Here is a 20,294-nt window from a genome sequence, read left to right as displayed (position 1 = left end):
TGTATTCTGATGATAGTTGTTGCGTATACATACGGCACAGACCGATCACCGAACCCGACTTGAGCCCTAAACGCATACAGGAATGGGGCCTAGGTCTCTGTTTGCTGGAGAATGGCACGTTGGAGTGGCTTTGATGCTGTCTATCATCCTCAAAGCACAGATCTGAGAGACGCTTGCTTTAAACACTTCGATAAAGACAGGTATGATGGTATCCAACATGAAGTCACAATCTGAATTCCAAGCGTCCTTTATAAATAATTTGCACCGCAAATAAATTCTCGTGATAAATCGAAGCGCAAACTTTGAATATGCTGACCTGATTTTTAAATCAGGTAAATCAAGTAAAGTTTTCAAGATGCACTTTATACATTGCGTAATGGATATATTAGCATTCTGTATTCACGAGTGTTCTGAATTGTGAGAAGAATTAATTTTGAAAAATAGAATTAGCTGTTGCAAACTGCTTACCAACCAAAAGGACCTATGGTATAAATGCAAAAAAATAGTTAGTGGCCTGACGTTTCGACCCTAGCAGAGTCTTTCTCGAAGGCTAAATGACAAGACTATAAACATAAACAGGTACAAGTTACTGTGTACCTGTTTATGTTTATAGTCTTGTCATTTAGCCTTCGAGAAAGACTCTGCTAGGGTCGAAACGTCATACCACTAACTATTTTTTTGCAAGAATTAATTTTATCATTACAAGACGATCGAATGAATCTTTTCCGAGCCATTCTATCAGTATAAATTACAACATCCCACACAATTATGTACACAACAATCACACCGAAGCGTGCAACCTTCGGACCCTGTATCTATAGCAAACCTTATCTTTGCGAATGCATAGTCGTTCGATCTGCTGCGTCGATAAATGAAAAGAATAACATTGCCCCTACGGAGGCCGATTTTGGGTGCATCTGAGGAACTTTTTTCCAGCACCAATGTTTTTAGTAGCAATGATTTCAGTACATTGTATAATTATAATGCAACTGTGATAATGATGCAGGCATCAACTACATAAGTACAGTACGCCTTGAGCTATGGTAATTTAATCCTATGCATTGTCAAATGTCGACTAAAACCTCGTCGGGACACGTCCAAACCACGTACAATGTTAACCAAACCACGTATAATGTCGCCCAAAAAAACTATTGGAGGTTGTTCCCGAAGTTTACTAACTAGTTTTAATAAATAAATCCTCAATGACTGACAAACCTCCTCAGTACCTTTAAAGTAAAATGTGTTTGAGTAACGAGATTGCCTATAGCTGCAGGACCTCATGATATCAACTTCGTCCCCGTGGCACGAGCAGTACGTTGCTATATCGCTCTGGGGTGGTAGCTTGCAGTATTCTGTTTCGCTATCACAGTGGTTTGTATCCTGCACTTGGTGATTCTGATTTTTAACATGTACTACATTTGAATGTTTTTGGTGAATATCAATAATATGAATATCAATAATGCGATGGTGTTTACTAATAGTGAGGTGCTTATAAAATAGCGCTGTACCAAAGGTCTCAAATCGCTTCACAATTAGCCCTGTTCATCAGGCCACGAGACAATATTTTAACAGTACCTTGAGATCAGCGGAACGATGTCTATACCTTCACAGGTACGTATTTATACTCCTGGGTTGTAGTAAACTGCCTTGCCTTGAATGATACAAAATAATGTTTAAGTACCTGGAAAACCTAAATTGGTCGTCTCTTTGTCGCCATGCACGCCCTGGAGCAATGAAAAATGGGAAAAATGAAACTTTTTCAATTCAATGCCAATCTTCACATGAGACGAATTTCCCGAAAATAGCACGAATCAGAATGATACCTTCGCCATCTCCAATTCAGGGATGACGTCTTAAACGAAGATGAGTTCCACACACTTTGCAGCGATCTCTTCGTGGTGGACGGGAGGTCCAACGTTGTCTCCAAGTACGAGTCCATGGCTATGATGGATTTCTTGAGCTGTAGTAAGGTAATATTATCGGCATAGGGGCCTACGTAGTTGCTGCCCTTAAGGGGCAGTACAAGTGAATGTGAGTTGTACAATGTGACAAGAAATCTCTTTTGTAAAGTTCAGAATTTCAGTTGAAATTTGTGATTGTGAATAACAGTTAAACAATCGGATTTTTGAGTTGCCTTGATTTGATATTCCGAATATTGTACACACGAACTGTACGAATAGAGGCGGCACCAAAATCTCCTTGGGGGTGTTAAGGACAAGTGTATTAATGAGTGCCGAAGAAAATCAAACATGCTATCTAATATCCAGACGATTATTACAAGTATGACAACAGCGGGGTATAAAAATGAATCGCTTTTAATTGAATCAGACTGGCCAACTGAGTTTATGTACAAAACAAAGCTGGACGTGACCTACAGGGCATTCTGAAAAAAAGGTAATAGATTTAGCTTGAAAATACCGTTTGTTTTATTGAGATTGCTTTTGTAAATCTAAGTAAAAAACCCATTTTGTGCCACTTTCTGTGAAGCAGTTAAAATCAGTATAGTCCTAGTCTAAAACCAAATCACTTTACTGTTAGTGATTTCAACATTTTTAAGCAGAGTGTGCAATATTTATTTATATTTAATTGAACTCTTTCATTGAAGTTTTAAAGAAATGAACCTGTCTGTACAATTAAATTGTTTCAACATAAAAACAAAACCCTACATTGTTGTGTGAATGGAATGTTTGTCTTACACCCATGGGGATAATCTTATCAAAAGAGCCATACTGGCATTGTCTGACCTTTGAAGCACTCGCTTCCTAAAAGTGGCACAGAATGTTTTTTTTTCGGCTTTGCGGTTATTCAAACATATCTCTGGATTTACAAAAGCAATCTTAATTAAACAAACGATATTCTCAAGCTAAATCTGTAACCTTGAAGATCAAGTAAACATTTGCAGTAAATTCCGGTGGTAAATTGGCGAAAATGGCGGGGTTTACATGCACTATTATTTTCAGGACACCCTCTATAACTCAGGAAGTTGTAGGAAATGGAATTGTCCCTGTCTGCCCCCATCTCGACCCGCGCAGCGCCTATACTGCTCATGAACTACCTTGGTGATTAGGTCATGGGGATATTCTGATAATGTAGTCTTGTACAATGTACTATATAATAGTATACACCTACTGACCAAATGTTTCTGTTTGTGCCAATGTTATTGACAGAAAGGAGTAATAAACAAGGATGACTTTGAGATCTGCTGGGAGAACTGGTTTAATCAGGTAAACTGTAGGCCTGAGATGGTTTACGTGTTTTCTCCATTGGTTTTGCTCTTATATTTCCATTTACAATAAACAAAAAGGTTCACGTTCATCCGAAAGCAGAAGTCGTTTTTCAATTAACGATACATCTCAAATGGGAATATACAATTTATGACACTTTTTTGTTACACCCTTCTAGATATTGTGTCCCAAATCGGCCCTTGTTGTGATAGATGTTCAGAATGACTTCGTGGATGGTTCTATGGATCTGAAGTGCTGCCCAGCTTGCCAAGATGGCGCAGAGGTTTTACCTGTCATTAATAAGTATGTTGCTTAAGCTGACACATTGGTATGGAGTCCGTGCACCCCATATTACAGGTTTTCCCGCCCAAATTCCTCTTTTTTGATCGTACGTATTCTAGCCATTTTGATCATGCTGCCTATTCTTATTCATTTTCATGGCAATAGACATGCAAATTGCGTCAATCAATCAATTAGTGTCCAATCGTCATTCAATTTGAAAAACTTGATTATTGAGGTGTTCTCCTTGATTCCTTACTTTCCTTTCCGTTTATATGCAAACAATTCAGCACTTTGTGCATTGAAAATTATTCCCAAATGGACAAAAGTAGGCTAACCAACAAAAATGATGGAAATAAAAGGCTTTAATTAGACAGTGTTCACCTTTAGTTTCTGTACGTCGAAACTACATTCTCAGAACAGGTTCTTCGTAACCAAACGTAAGACAATGATGTTTTTGCAATTGATTTGGTGTAATTTGTAAACCTCAGTTGCAAACCTTGTTTGCTAACAGAATTCATAAGTAGAATAGTTGCAAACGTCCTTCCCAATGTGATTTTCATCCACGTTCTCAATAGTTTACCCCTGGATGGGAGACTTGTTTTTAATTACTCTGATTCGATCCCATAATTAGAGTTAGATTTCTGTCATGTAGGCATACATGTGCTTGGTAAACTAAATTTGCAACGTGTATTGCGTGTTTAACGTTAATTGTCAATATTATTTGGAATTCTCTCGTCCATTTTTATTATAAACATGTTCACTGCAATATAGTACAGATTACACGGTGTGATTTTCAAACTGCAACTGCACTTGTTTCCCGACCCGAGGCCACGTTGATTATGTTCAGCTCTTACTTTACTTCATTTACTTTAAACACCACATTCATTTTAACAACATTTACTTTCAATGCTGCAACACTGCAAGGCACCGCACTATTCAATACCTAATTACATTAGATTTTTGGTTAACAAATGATACAGTTGCAGGGTGGACGTGAGATCTCCTGTGACATGTTTCTTTTACAAAATATCCGCCCAGAGGGCCAGATGTCAGAGATAAAGTTGTTGGGATGTAGCTGTACCTGGATTCAAGTCATGCTCTCTTCAAACGTTTTTAAAAGTTCCCTCTGTATTTTTACACAAGGCATATCTGGGCCTTAACAAGAAACGTTACTGATTAATAGAGACTGCTGCTGATGGTGTGTCGCCCAGATAGCGATTCACCTCCCTACTAAAGCTGGCCAATTTCCTGATAGTGGGTTTGTGGGCAGGATGGTAGTTCCATATTTAAGCCGTAGATAGTAAACAAACAAACAAACAAACAAACAAACAAAAAAAGACTTCTGATGGCTGACTCGGTTTGATCCTGGTACCTCCATTGCCAGGTCGCGTGGACGGACAGACTGCTGACACCTTGGATCTGGAATATACCTGTTTGGCATCAGCTGAGACAGAAGTTCTGGAGCCTCCTGATAAAAAATACGATGGAATAGGGTTGTTGCTCCTACTGCCCTGCGGTGACTCAATGGATGGATACGATGGTCTAGGTATTCATCTCTAGAGAGTCCGATGATACACGCTTGGCTCTGTTCTGAATGAATCAAGTTGAGCAAGGGAAGTGGTGTTGCATGGAGCCAGGCAGTACTCGCATACTTCATCTTAAAGCGTATCGTAGCTTTGCAGATAATGGCTCTCTGAGCCGGCAAGATATAAGGAGAGACTCTTCTCAGAAGTCCCAGCCGCTGACCAGCAGACTTCATCATTTTGGTAACCAAGGGGTTCCAAGACGGGTTGTTGCTGAGGGTGAGGCACAGGAGATCCACTCTATCAACTTCCGCCAAGTGTAGTGTCGAAAGAGCTAAGGGGAGGATGAGTAACTAGCTGCAGGATTCCTGTCATGTTTGAATCTGATGAAGGACCTTATGGTCGCATCATATGCATACAGGATAGACTGGTTTGTCAGGTCTGATAAATAGCAGGGCATCCAGTACGGAGCCTTGAGGTACGCCAGCGTTCATCATCTTCTCACCAGATTCCTTTCCACTCAAGACTACCTTTAGTGATCGAATTAAGGTAGTCAGTCAGCCAGGCATGCAGTGTTCCAGAAAAGCTATATGCAGCAAGTTAGCGAGCTTTTTATTAGTATACTTCGTGACCATAAACGACCAGTAATGAACTACTATGTGCACCTGTCATAATTGTGGTTAAAATATCACGCATTTTACACTCACTCTACCTGATGGTTAACGAACTGTTCGTCAGTACAGCTGCTTGATTTATCTTTTCCCAGACTCGTGGATTTGAAATTTGACGTTGTCGTTTACACAAAAGACGATCATCCAACAACTCACTTGTCATTCTTCGACAACTTGAGCCTGAGGAAACTTCATTCGTCAAGCAAGGTAGTATAAATAACTTTAGAAAGCAAAAATTAAAGATTTAACATTACTTTGAAAGGTAGCGAGTAACAACTTTGCACTCGAAACCTGATCTAACGAAGAATTGGAAATATGTAGGGGTTGTTCCTTCCTACCAAAATTCTCTTGTATGGGTCTACATTTGGGTGGGACTAGACATAGAGCAGATTCTTCGATTCCAAATCACTGTGTCTATTGAATTATCCTGAGTATAATTTGTTCCATCGAAGGGTCTGATTTCACCGGGTGTTTTTACCGTCAACGTACAATAGTACCTGCGTCTGCATGCTGTTAGCAGATTTTTTTATCAGATTAAATAACCCTTTGGCTCCCAGGAGAATAAAGTACTCAGGAGTCTCGATTACCAGGAGCATTTGGAAACATCATTGTGTAGTGCCCTCGTACCTCATGCATGGAGGACAGAGCCCATTGCTTGCCCAGCAAATGTAAACAATATGTGAACTTCCAAACCGCCTGCATGTTTATTACCCTTGATGTGTTTACCAAGATTATGTAACCGGACACGCGCAAATACAATCTATGTATTTAGGATCTAGTTCAAGCCCCCCCCCCCCGTTCAATGTTGTTGGAAATCGGGCGTGCAGACAAACTGGCCACTTCCCCTAGCAACATTGCATTGGGGGTGGGGGCGGGAGGAATGCTTCAATCATAGAGTTAAATACACAACGCATAATGAGAGGGCGCTATTTACATTTTCGAAAAATGCAGAATGGCTTGGTGCCAATAGGTAGAAGTGGCGTTGGACTTTTGGAGCCCATGGGAGTGAGAGGGTTAATCATATATCTCAAAATGTACAAATGGTATGGGTAATGTTTTGCAAACAACACTGATTGTTTTAACTCGCGGTACAGTAGGCTATATACTTTGGTTTCGTCTAAGGAAAAGAGAATGCTCAGTGGATAACCACTAGAAGAAGTAATCTTTTTGCGTAGTCCACAGCTGTTACTGGTTCTTTGTTGTCCTAATAGTCTATGAAAGAACTTCAAATAAGTTTGGTTCATTGCTTCTGACGATGAATCTGTTATTGATTGTTGCATGTCTTAGTTCTACGGAAGAATCAAATATAATGTTTGTTTATAAAACTAGAACCTGTTCTTATAATGAACATTTATACTGCATGACGTTTAGTATCTATTATTGCTCCCATCCTTATTGCCCGTTGGATATTTCTTAATTCTTAAACGCAAGGTAAAGGCGGAAGAAGCCAAGTTATACGACCGTGTTGTCTTCGACATCCCGCCCTTACTCGACCAGATTCTGTGGCCAGCTCATTGTGTCCAGGGAACGAAAGGGGCGGACTTACATCCTGATCTGAAGGTAAGCAGACATATTTTTTTTGGAGGGGGGAAATTTAAACAATAATATTTCATCAGTTGCACAGAGAAAATTGATGTGAGAAAATTGATACACATTGACACCGTTGGAATTGGGAAGTGGGACGGCCATAATTCGAAAACAAATTTGCTGATCTGATCTGGGAGGGATTTCTCTGCGACGTCACAGTGAAAGAGCTGATTTTTCGGGGTGCTCAATACAATAAACACTGACGCTTTAAGTGAAATCGAAAACTTTTCGGAAAAGGTCAATCATAGTTCAAATGAGTGTAATTTTCTAACGTAATGAATATTTATCCAGCGAAAATTTTTTTGACTACGCAAAAAATGGCAGTGTCCACTTTACATGTCGGCCTACGGGAATGTATCTATAAACAATTGTATTTAAAAAGAAAAAAATCCACTTTTCCTTTCTTACAAAACTTAGTTGTTATCGAATTAAGATTCTACTAACAAAATCCTCTGAACTGTCTATCATCCACAGATAGCAGAGAACCATCTGATTCACCTGAAAGGTACTAATCCTGAGGTAGAGAGCTATTCGATATTTAAGGACGAAACCAAACGCATCAACACCGCATTGATGGCTGACTTGACAAAGCGAGACATCACTGACGTTTACGTCTGTGGTCTGGCTTACGACTTCTGCGTAGGTCAGACTGCTATGGATGCTCAGAGTCTTGGCTACCGGACTATGTTGATTGAGGACGCGGTCAGGGGCGCTGATATAGAGAGGATCGCTGGTATGAGGCAGGCATTGCTGCAGGCTGGTTGCATCCTGGGCCAAGCACACGAGGTATGGTATATTACACAAACACACACACAAAAACCAACATCCCAACGACGCGGCTTCGCATATACATGTACTTACCATTGAGCAAGTGGTACGCCTACAATATAGATAGCGCAGGTCTCTATACATCTTCCTTTGCAGCGTGTTCAGCGCATTTATTTCTTGTCTCGAGACTGGTTTGGTCATACCTTCCTCTTAGACGGCACTTTAGCTATGCCTGGAGACAACTTAAACAGGTCTGATTTGCTTATTTCTTGCCTGTCAACAGGTTGCCACGATGCTTTGTAAGCGGACCAGGCATCCACAGTGGGGCTTGGTAGCAGCGCGTAACACGGCCCAAGCTGGGACGAAGCAGCTGGGACAGAATGCCGGAGTCTCGAGTCTAAACACCAATCGAAACACTAACAGAAACTCAAACACCCTCCGGGCCTCACAAGTAGAAGACACTTAACGCATCAAACAATGATGTACGATTAATGGTCCTCGGAATCCCCCCCCCCCAAAAAAAAAGAATATGCAAATCCATCACAGCCGTGGTTTACAAAAAAGCAACAAAATATAAAAAAAAAACGAGGGAAAATGTCAATCCTGAACTGGCCGAATTCGCCTGTGAATGTTTCATTCTCTCAATGAATTCAGAACCTTGTTAAAATTGCACCAAGTGTATTATGCTAAGCCTTCCTTCCAAATGATGTCACGTAATGTTTTAATTGGCCAGAAATGCATATTATTCACAATTAAATTCCCAAAGATGGGAAAAGAAATTGAAATTGAAACAGTTTGGATATTAATTTGCAAAAGTTTAGTCTGAAATTAATTTCCCCTTAAAAGGCATATGGAAATACGTTGATTTGTATGCGATTGAGTAGCCTTGCAGTAAGCGGAAACAGATTGATTGAAATTGGTGTAAATCAGTGAGTGTTAAGTTTTCATTCGGTCGAGTTTGTCTTGAGATTATGTTTAACTGCAATTTTTTTATGGTTTCTTGATCGTTTGTTGTAAAGTAAGTTCAGTTTTAGCTCATTTTGAAATGCCAAGGGTGTATCCAGATAAACAGTGGTTTGACTTACTTCCACCCCTTTTTGTATTTTTTATTTTGCATGTAGTCAGATAAGATTTTTAACCTTTATTGACATACAATTTTAAATTATATGTATGGTGCTAATGTTAATTGTATTCCAATCCTTACTGGTTTGTATGCACATGTACATGTATTGGTAAACTTAAGGTAAGTCTTTTAATAAGATACACTACGCATAATTTTGGTGTTGATTTGGTGTTGCAATCGGTCGGTTTAAAGTTGTTGTTTCACTAATTGTTTCACTAATTGGTTGATTATAATCGGCTTTTTTTCATTTACATCCAAATCAATCTCTCGAATTAGGTGTTACCTCTATTTTTGTAATCATGTAATAGAATAATGATCTGTTTTAGTATACACTGACTTTCCATTGTTTAACTAACACTTCAAGTGAGTATTTCTGGAGGTGATAGCGTGGTTATTCTTTACATTTTACCGATTAATGAATGTGTATAAATGGTATTTGTCAATCACGTTCAGTCAGCTATAACTTGTCGGTTAGTTGTATTTAGTGTCTATATAATTTGGTTTTTCTGCTTAGTTAATCGGTTGTGTTAAGCACTGAGATATTTATTTTGGTCTGCTATACTGTTGTCAAACTGCTTTACCTTTCAATTTAACTTGAAATACAATCTGTACTATAAGTATTGATCAAATCGCACTGAAAAAAACCCCCAGTAGTTTGGGAGTTGATTGGTTTTATTTGATTTGGCTATTATCCTAGCCCTTCTATAAGTACGAATATTTTGTTATATACTTACTTATACGTCTAATGAATGATCGTTATTTTTTTCTCTTGCTTACATTTCATGTCTCTTTAAGTAACAAACATTCAGCCAGTAACACAATATTCAGAGCAGACGTAATTTATATTCCTATGCAATATTATAAATAAATATCATTAAACAAAATTGAGAGAAAAAAAATTCTGAAGGGAACATAGTCTGTCTCATCTTCAACTGATAGACAGCGGCGTAGCCAGGCTTCATCCTTTAGGGGCGTTGGGGGCTTGATGTTAAAATGGAGGTTTGACAAGTTTTTTCATCGGACATCTGCCCTCCGTGAAAACAAATAGGGGGGGGGGGGGATGGACACTATCTTCCCATGGGGGCGCTGTTCAAAACGTATATCATGGCTACATTAGACAATAACTACCGCTATTCGCTTTCCAAGGGACGTTACAGCCACTCGCGAAAAAGAAAGGTTTTGGTAAAAAATACGAACAACATCGCGGAAAAAGGGACTTTATGTTCTTCCAGCTAATCATGGTAACTCATAATGACTGTTCTTTCTTCAGATTCCAAATATTCAGGGGGGGGGGGGGCTTTTTATATGGGTCACAAAACTCACGATTTTTTTTCCATGAAAGCAACTTTCAAGCATTTCAATTGCATAGGTTGTAAATTTTTAACAGCAATATTTTCTCTCTTTATTGATATTTACCAGAGATACAGATGTGATCTCCTGCTTGAAGAATGACAAAGCCCCGGCATTGATAAGGCTCACTGGGCGTTTCTGAGCAACATGGGTCCTCACTCCTCAGGCCTAATTAAAAACGTTCTCTTCAAAATAAAGCAGAGTCAACAGGGGGAAATGTCGTACACTTCCAGGTGAAGATCAAGGATTTTTGGCGGGGGCGAGGGGGGCGGGGGGGTCATCAGCAAATCAATGCTGAAATATACAGAGATTTTTTGTCCTGACATTTGGCCTTCGTAAAATCAATAGGTGGGGGCAGCTCATGCCGTACTTTGCGCTGTTCAAGTCCGACGATGATTAACACTATAATCAGAATAAAAGCCGACCAAGGTCTATTAAACGTAAACAGATTCGGCAATTAATTATTCAACTAGACTGTGACTAAACTCGAGAAACTGACCAATCAACATGCACTTTCTATATGCGCGTAATTCAAGCTACACGCGTGCGTAAACATCACACCGATAACATCCGCGTGGATAATGGATGATATTCAGACTTCTGCTATCTGTCTCAGTAAAATGAACATGTTAAAAACTTTTTAAAAAAATTCGAGTTCACTTGTATTCCCAATGCTGCAGCAGTTGAGTGTAATGAAATTAAAGCAATGTCTTCGTGTTGAAGTTGTTGATGGAGGAAGGGTCTACTTAATGTTGTAGACTGATCGTACCAGGGTGTTCTTCACATTTTACAAGTTCAAATACTAATGAACTGTCTCCTGATAAAGTTGTCAGCTACCATGCGACATTTGTTTTATGTTGGTTGCTCTTTGGATTTTGTACATACATGTTACTTTGTGGCAACTGGCGAATGCCTCGTGTGTGGAACAAACTGCATGTGTGTGCTGGTTCCCACACATGCAGTTGATCTTTAAGCAAGATGATTGTACTCTAGTAAGTACAACCCGCGTTTGAAAGTCTGTTATGGCTGCAATGCATTCCAGAGTTGTATGACGAGTCACTGAGTTTTGTGACTTGAGTCAACTTGAGTCATTAGGTCAAGAAGGTCGAGTCGAGCCGAGCCGAGTTGAGTCGAATCACAGTGTGTAGTCAAATCGAGTCGAGTCAAATATTTAGCTCGGGTCAATTCGAGTCACAAATATTTTAACACTATATAATAAAGAAAATCACAATGTATCACTAACAGTTAACAGGAAGTGAAACTTCGGTCTCATATATCTGGTTTGGCTTCGGGTCTAGAATGTTTTTTTTTTCTCTGATCACTGCCAACATCAAACAAAAATGTTTTCTTTAAACGGATGGATATTAAAATGGATTTGTAGACATCAATATCTTAAAATGATCGAATTTATTCATTATACTTCTTACACTGAAGTTGGCAAATGAAAAATCACCTGCACTTTGGTTGTGGATGATGCCATATATTAATTCTAAATACAAAACTGTTTCTGATTATTTAAAAGTGGGCATGTATCTATTTAATTTTTAAAGGAGGGCAAAAATGTAGCCGGTGTGGCAGGTAATTCTGTCCCCCGGACAAATTTACCGGCTCGTGACCCGGTAAATCTGTCCGGGGGGACACATTTACCTAGGTAGATCTGTCCCCCTCCCTGGTAAATATGTCCCCCTGCCCAACGTTGAAAGTGTCCCCTTGGTAAATGTGTCCCCGTGCAAGTATCACCTATGCGATGAGTCGTGTTATGTTCGTGAGCGCGCATCGCCGCAAGTACATGCTGCAAGATTTGTGGCAGCGTTTATCGCATGTGTACATAATGTATCCTACTACACAAAGGAAATTCATCCAATAGGAAATTTCGTTACGCGCTACGATGGGAACGCAGACCAATCCAAGTAGGCGTTATATCAAGGAGGCGTCCGCCGTAGAATAGGGCTACACCGTACTCCGAATCGATCGAAACATTGTGTTCACATTTCACATCTAAGAAAGAGACCAAAAAGTTAAAAAAATTTCATCTTCATGAAGGGCAGACTAAAGAGTAAAAAAATGTATACCTTGTAGAGTGAATTCATCAAAACAATATGGAGAAATGGCCTTCTGCGTTGCAAAACTAGGGGGACAAAAAAAACCTGGAGGGGACAGAATTACCTGAAGGGGGAAAGAATTAACGGGCCGGGGAGGACACTTTTACCTAGGTAATTCTGTCCCCCCGGACACTTTTAATGGGGGACAGAATTACCGTCCACACCGGCGTTCGAATCCAAGAGCTTAATAAGAAATGGCCCAAAGCCAATGATGAAACCACAAATTGAAAAATGTGTTTAAAGTCAGGTTCCTTGATATAATTTGTGCGTGCCACAACCACAAGGTGAGGGTCTGTGACACACGTTTGTGTTTTCGACAAGCAGCCGCTGTACTGTACTGTATTCGCAAGGTGCCATGTTTATGAACATACACTTTGCACGGTAAGTCATTGCAAATATTTTTCGTAAAGTTTTGCTTTTATTTTTAGGAATCAAGTCCTATTAGCCTTCGCTCGAGTCGAGTCGAGTCTTCTGATGAGGGACTCGAGTCGAGTTGAGTCATGTGCTCACAGTGACTCGAGTTAAGTCGAGTCATTTACCCATAGGGACTCGAGTCCAGTCAACAAAAATTGTGATTCGAGTCGAGTCATGGACTCGAGACGTTACAACTCTGATGTATTCTTGCATCCTTCCTAGCTCTCACTCGTTCTGTTACCGTTGAGGGGGTACTTGAGTACACCGTTTATCCACATAATGCTCTGTTCAAGAGGCCAATCAGCAGCTTTTGGCCCTGTCTCAAATGTTTAGGGTAATTCTGATCTCTTCAAGCTGTACAATCATTCAGTGGCAAATTTTTCTCACTGATGAGATACTGCAAATGTCTATCATCACAAAAGTGAACACAATTTATATCACATTTAAATTTTCAGTTTTAAAGCTGCTAATTGCCCTTTCGTCAAATTCATGACTCATCAGTTAAACTTGCATTGAACTTAATTCTTTTTTAACATCATACATTTAAATTAAGTTATAAAAGTTAGAAGTATGAATGAATGAAGATTATGCTTTAAAAAAAAAAGTCTTTAAAAAGGCTTTTTATATGCGTGAATGGGAAAAAGTATAAAAATCTGTTTCTCATTCTTCTATGCTATAAGAATGGTGAAGACGTAGTAATGGAAGATAACTGTACATCTTCTGGCTCTGTATCATGTTTACCCCGGGTCATAGTGTTGCCAGTGGCAGCGCCAGACTCTAAATTTGGAGGGGGGGGGGGGCAATTGGGGAGCAAGGAAATATTTTTAGGGGGCAATCAAAATCACATCCTACACGTGCAAACGCACTCGTGCCCATTGTCAATAGTTCTAAAATAAGCCACTAGAGCATCTTAGAAGTGAAGTCTTTTTATGAACAAGAAATGTGTCAAACCGCAGAATGGTGTATAACAAATGTATTTATAACAAATGTACAATGACGTTGGATGCACACGAGGCATACGTAATACGTCATTACTAGGTTGTAATAATGCCCCCAAAGGAGAGGTTATAGCGAAAGCGGGATGAGGGGCTGAAACAGCAAGCCGCCAAGTGCCAGAATATCGCGACATTTTTTAAGCAAGTAATTTAAAGAATAAAACAAATTTTGTTTATCCTCTATAGCTTCAATAATATAATGTCATTCATGCTGGTGGCCTGAGTGTGCCCTCACTGGAAATTGTAGTGCCCTGTGCCCCAATTGAAAAATATAAATGCCCCCTGTGCCCTACTGAACTATGTTTGTGCCCCATGTGCCCTTATGTTAGTGCCTCCAATGCCTTCACTGAAAAATATTAGTGCCCTCACTGGAAATATTAGTGCCCCCTGTGCCCCCACTGAAAAATATTGGTGCCCCCTGAAAACTTGTAGTGCCCCCTGTGCCCCCATTGAAAAATATTAGTGCCCCCGTGCCCTCACTGAAAAATGTTGGTGCCCCCTGAAAACTTGTAGTGCCCCATGTGCCCCCATTAAAAAATATGAGTGCCCCCGTTCCCTCACTGAAAAATGTTGGAGCCCCCTGAAGACTATGAACAAGAAATGTGTCAAACCGCAGAATGGTGTATAACAAATGTATTTATAACAAATGTACAATGACGTTGGATGCACACGAGGCATACGTAATACGTCATTACTAGGTTGTAATAATGCCCCCAAAGGAGAGGTTATAGCGAAAGCGGGATGAGGGGCTGAAACAGCAAGCCGCCAAGTGCCAGAATATCGCGACATTTTTTAAGCAAGTAATTTAAAGAATAAAACAAATTTTGTTTATCCTCTATAGCTTCAATAATATAATGTCATTCATGCTGGTGGCCTGAGTGTGCCCTCACTGGAAATTGTAGTGCCCTGTGCCCCAATTGAAAAATATAAATGCCCCCTGTGCCCTACTGAACTATGTTTGTGCCCCATGTGCCCTTATGTTAGTGCCTCCAATGCCTTCACTGAAAAATATTAGTGCCCTCACTGGAAATATTAGTGCCCCCTGTGCCCCCACTGAAAAATATTGGTGCCCCCTGAAAACTTGTAGTGCCCCCTGTGCCCCCATTGAAAAATATTAGTGCCCCCGTGCCCTCACTGAAAAATGTTGGTGCCCCCTGAAAACTTGTAGTGCCCCCTGTGCCCTCAATGAAAAATATAAGTGCCCCCTGTGCCCCTACTGAACTATGTTTGTGCCCCCTGTGCCCTAATGTTAGTGCCTCCAATGCCCCCACTGAAAAATATTAGTGCCCTCACTGGAAATATTAGTGCCCCCTGTGCCCCCACTGAAAAATGTTGGTGCCCCCTGGAAACTTGTAGTTCCCCCGTGCCCCCATTGAAAAATACTAGTGCTCTCTGTACCCTCACTGCAAAATGTTGGTGCCCCCTGAAAACTTTTAGTGCCCCCTGTGCCCCCATTGAAAAATATAAGTGCCCCCTGTGCCCCTACTGAACTATGTTTGTGCCCCCTGTGCCCTAATGTTAGTGCCCCCAGTTCCCTAACTGAAAAATATTGGTGCCCCTGTGCCTCAACTGAAACAAAATGTTAGTGCCCTCTGTGCCCTCACAAAACATTCTGTGCCCTCACTTGTCCCTTCTAAAAATGTCGGTGCCCCTTGGCCCAAGACAGCTGTGAATGCTGGTGCCCCGGGTCTTTACTCAAACAACAAAAGTCGGAGTTCCACAGAACTGCTGTTGCTATGTTTGAGACAGTTACATCAACAAGCAATGTAGGTGAACAGCTGTCGGTGCAACATCTAGATGAAAAGGAGCAAAGAAGGAACGCTCTCCTGATGATTCTATCAACCGTTCGATTTCTTGCACGGTAGGACTTAACGCTACGTGGACATGACAATGATGCACAGTCTATTTTCATTCAGCTCCTCAAATTGAGGTCAAGCGATGTTGTAGAGATTGTAGATTGGCTGGATAGAAAGAAGGAGAAATACACATCTCCTCAAATACAAAACGAATGATCGATCTACTAGCGAAGCAAGTGCTTAGAGAAGTTGCTCAAAAAGTACAACAGGCGAACTTTTATGCGATTATTGCAGATGAGACAACAGATTCATCTAGTCGTGAGCAATTGGTAATTTGCCTACGCTGGGTGGATGACGATTTGATTACCCACGAGAATTTTATTGGATTGTATCAGATTGACAGAACAGACGCCAAGACCATCACAACTATGATCAAGGATGTCCTTACCCGGTTGAATTTATCACTGGCTAGGTGCAGAGGCCAATGCTATAATGGGTACGATGACTGGAGCTAGAAGTGGTGTTGCAACATCAATTAAGTCAATCAAATCCAGAGCTCTCTTTACGCACTGCCACGGACATGCCCTCAATCTAGCATGCGCTGACACGATCAAACAATCAAAGCCGATGAGGGAGGCCCTGGAAACCACTCACGAAATCACAAAACTTGTAAAGTTGTCGCCAAAGCGTGATGTCCAGCTTGAAAAGATTCGGAATGCTATGGGCGGGGACACAAGCAAAATACGCCTTCTCTGTCCAACGAGATGGACCATGCGTTCCTCGGCAATTCACAGTATTCTACAGAGTACTTGATTTGTGGATATGGTGCCTTGAGGAGTATAAGGACACAGAAACCAAAGCGAGAGTTCAGGGCGTCGCCTCCCAGATGCAGAAATTTGAATTCTTCTTCGGGCTGTCATTGGTAGCTGTCGTACTAGCAAATGCAGACAGTCTTAGCACGACACTTCAGAAGAGAGAGCTATCAGCCTGTGAATCACAACGAATCGCTTCAATGACCGTAAATGCTCTCAGAAGCATTCGATCCGATGACTCCTTTAAAATGTTCTGGGCAAAGGTGCTTCGAGAGTCCAAACAAAATGATGTTGGGGCGCCTGTACTTCCACGGCGTCGTAGTACCCCAAAGAAACTTGAAGAGTGCTACGGTGGTGTAGCAGCCCCAGAGTATCCATCGACGCCACATGCATACTTCAGGCAGATTTATTACCAAGCTCTTGACCTAGCAGTCACATCGATAACAGACAGATTTGAGCAACCGGATTTCAAGATATACTCGCACTGTGAGCAGCTCTTGCTTTTGGCAATGTCAGGAGCAGATTACCAGACCGAGTTAACCACTGTCGTCCAGTTTTTCAATGAAGACTTCACAGAAGAGATGCTCAAAGCCCATCTTCAGCTCCTAAAGGGTAGTGTCAGCTCCTGCCAAATGATAAGCGAACTTGTCAAGGAATGCCAGCAACTTCACCCTGGCCAAAGGGACTTGATGAGTGAGGTAATAAAACTCATCAAATTGCTACCGACAGCACCTGCGACTAACGCTACCAGTGAAAGGTCCTTCAGCACTCTCAGACGGATAAAAACGTACCTGCGATCAACGATGAAGCAAACACGTCTAAACCATTTGATGATCGCAGACGTGTACAATGAGAAAATGGATGCTATCGGCCTCCAAAAGGTGGCCAATGAATTCGTACAAGGACATCACAACCGAATGGCCCGAATGGCCCTCTTTGCTTTGTTCAAATAAATTCACGTAAGTGTAAAAAAAAACCAGTGTAAAACCAACATAAATAATCATGTTATGACAATGTTCTGCCATGAAGAGCTTCACCTATTATTTCATGATAGTGAACATGGTTATCTATGTGCGCCCAATTTGAACAGTACGAAAATTATGTCCCCGCTCCCTTTTTATCTGTAAAAAAAGAACCTGTCTTTCTCTCAGCATAGATATATCGAGTGCCCTTTTTCACGTCTACCCCCCAATATAAATGACTTTGCTACGCCTATGAAAGATATGTCTTTGTTTTTTCACACAGACTCTACATGTATGACCCAGCCCCAACCTGGTAGCTGAGACTGCATGATGTGATTTTTAAACAACAGGATGACAACTCACAAGCCGCAAACCCATTTACATCTAGAAACTCTTCTCCTGTCATGGACAATTCTACTTTCTTTAACGCTGCTGGATGTCACTACAACATGCTGCCCAGTGAACTGTTACCTACTGCCAATCAACATTGGATCTGATGAGCTACGTGCACCTACACTTAGTTTCAGTCACAGTAAATGTGAGAAATGTGATATTACAGCAACTGATTCCTGAAACCAAACAAGGAAGCAGTTTGGGATGCATTGGACGTCCCTCTTGTCAGATGCGGTTCAACCAAATGATATCACTTCAAAGGTGCTCCCTGGCATTGAATGGATGGAATGTGTGAGCTACAGGTAGACCAGCACCAGCAGGAGTCATTCAGGAATTGCTCCAGAATGACTTCCTCCTGTACAAATCTCTCCCGCTGGACACAAAACTGATTCTAAGGATACATGTGGCTCACATCCAGCCATATATGAATGGACCTTGCAAATCACACAAACTGTTTGAAGAACTGTTGAAATATGATGGGAGAGATATATGCACAGTTCTGCCTACAATACGCAGATTTATGTTTACCGCTGGAAGCCTGATATAAATGGGCCAAGAAATCACTGGCCAATATAAGCCATTCAACCGCTAAATATAAGGTCCATGGTGTAATGTTATGTGCTGTGGAACAACAGGATGTACAGTGAAAGGACTGACCATGGAGTGTGGTATTGGGAAGGTATCATGGTTCAGCTATTATGCCTTCTAACACTTATTCATTCTGAACTGATAATGAATTACTTTATCAACATATGCATGTACTCTGCAACATAATTTATTCGCCTATTCATGTTTTTTTATTAATAAATAAGGACAAATGTGTGAGTGGGACAAATCATCTCAAAACAAAACAAGTGCACTGAAGCAAATATAAAGAGTTTGGTTAAGGACCATGGCATAGTAGCTGTCCCCTACTTTCCAACGTGCCATTAAGTAGAAGCACTTCAAATGCTCGCTTCTTTCCTCAACCTCGCAGATTCAATCCTTGGGCAAATTGGTTCTACAGGAGGTTGGGTGCTGTTCTCCGTATACAATCGTCACTGTTGTTTCCTCCATTCGTACCCAAGAACGACACCTGCAAATACATGAAAGATGGATGAAAGTATTACCAGCAACATAATTGCATACACATTCTTGGAGATTGCACTTTCCCTACATCGACATCAGTCAACTGTGTGAACACTCTTTTAGATTTGAGCAACTACATGCAAGGGATGTAGTTCCTTTTTGCAATTCGCATGGATTTTAATACTCACCAGTTGCTCATTGAAGGTGTCCAAGTCTGTTCAGAGTGCGTTTTCGATCTCTTTGCCTTCCTCAATCGACTGCAGTGGCAGACTGAAATCCTCATGTTGGCAACCGCTTCATCAAGCACTTCGAGCCTCTTGCACTACTGCAAAAAAGTTACCATTATCACTGTCTGTTAAACCTTCAACAACGGCCACGATGCCCTCGTAACCTATCACAGCCATCATCAATTATATCAATTACAGGTACACTGGCAGGTGTCTGCTCTATGTTATCACACCCCTATATGGTGTTCTAAAGACGACAAATGTGCGTCGCGTCGTGCTGTCGCTTCGCCTGTACCGTCGCCCATCGCGTCGTGCCGTCGCCTGTCGCGTCGCCTAATTTCCCCATTGATTTTTGCAGTGGTTATGGGTGCCCTTGTCCGTTGCATCGTGCCGTCGCCCTCCGTCGCGTCCGTCACCTGTCGCGTCTTGCTGTCACCTGTCGCATCGCCGCCCGCACCGTCGTGTCGCCCGTCACGTCAGCCCTTGCAATGCCACTTGCATCGTCTAGGTGGCGCTTTTGTGCCTCTGGATGGCGCTGTTCAGTTGTGCCTCTTCTGAAGATGGAAGATATTTTAGCTTCTCTTGAATTGCATCATTTAGTTGACACTTTTCTGTTGGCAATCAGGGGAGGAGGAATTCAAAAACTCGACCTACCCCGGGACGCATCTTTTGAGATTGTCAAAGATAGCTTCTGTGAAGCATTTTTCCCGAAATGCATGGTGGCGGCCAAACTCCATTCTATTTAACTTAACATGTAGTGGCGACATGTATGTATGATTACGCCCTTTCCTATTAAACACATTGATTCCCGGATCCTCTCCCCCGACCACCCGGTCAGCAGTCGAAGGGGCGCGCATTTGTATCTTTGGAATCGAACCTAGACTCCAAATATTCCATGTCAGCCTACAAACACACTACGTCATTAAGTCACATGTGGAGTAGGAGGCCAATCAAATTATCATACGGCTGTGCATCCCATACATGATTATTAACAAAC

General features: G+C 41.3%; 2 protein-coding genes and 1 long non-coding RNA gene across 3 annotated transcripts; 2 read left to right on the top strand and 1 right to left on the bottom strand.

The window, feature by feature from the left end:
• The first annotated feature begins 9 nt into the window (after positions 1-9).
• Positions 10-9,943, top strand: LOC119728710. The gene is made up of 8 exons (XM_038201048.1): positions 10-200; positions 1,844-1,970; positions 3,168-3,224; positions 3,403-3,527; positions 5,796-5,907; positions 7,132-7,260; positions 7,762-8,073; positions 8,339-9,943. The coding sequence occupies exons 1-8, from the start codon at positions 112-114 to the stop codon at positions 8,519-8,521; spliced, it is 1,134 nt and encodes a 377-aa protein (XP_038056976.1). The 5' UTR covers positions 10-111; the 3' UTR covers positions 8,522-9,943.
• A 6,607-nt stretch (positions 9,944-16,550) lies between these two features.
• LOC119727383 lies at positions 16,551-17,600 on the top strand. Its single transcript, XM_038199251.1, has one exon. The coding sequence runs from the start codon at positions 16,551-16,553 to the stop codon at positions 17,598-17,600; it is 1,050 nt and encodes a 349-aa protein (XP_038055179.1).
• Positions 17,601-18,761: 1,161 nt separating this feature from the next.
• Positions 18,762-20,050, bottom strand: LOC119727112. Its single transcript, XR_005270896.1, has 2 exons — positions 19,259-20,050; positions 18,762-19,077 (listed from the first exon to the last, which is right to left on the bottom strand). It is a non-coding gene; the product is annotated as an uncharacterized LOC119727112 (long non-coding RNA).
• Positions 20,051-20,294: the final 244 nt, after the last annotated feature.

Source organism: Patiria miniata, unplaced genomic scaffold (assembly GCF_015706575.1).
Source record: "Patiria miniata isolate m_02_andy unplaced genomic scaffold, ASM1570657v1 HiC_scaffold_20, whole genome shotgun sequence".
In the NCBI taxonomy this organism is placed as follows: Eukaryota; Metazoa; Echinodermata; class Asteroidea; order Valvatida; family Asterinidae; genus Patiria; species Patiria miniata.
The sequence above is the reverse complement of the archived record's forward strand: the minus strand, read 5'-3'. Positions and strand labels throughout refer to the sequence as shown.

Coding starts and splice junctions, on each gene's coding strand:
- LOC119727383 (XM_038199251.1), top strand. CDS start 16,551: ATGCTATGGGCGGGGACACAAGCAAAATACGCCTTCTCTGTCCAACGA.
- LOC119728710 (XM_038201048.1), top strand. CDS start 112: ATGGCACGTTGGAGTGGCTTTGATGCTGTCTATCATCCTCAAAGCACA. Junction 201..1,843: donor AAACACTTCGATAAAGACAG/GTATGATGGTAT, acceptor TCTCCAATTCAG/GGATGACGTCTTAAACGAAG. Junction 5,908..7,131: donor AACTTCATTCGTCAAGCAAG/GTAGTATAAATA, acceptor CTTAAACGCAAG/GTAAAGGCGGAAGAAGCCAA.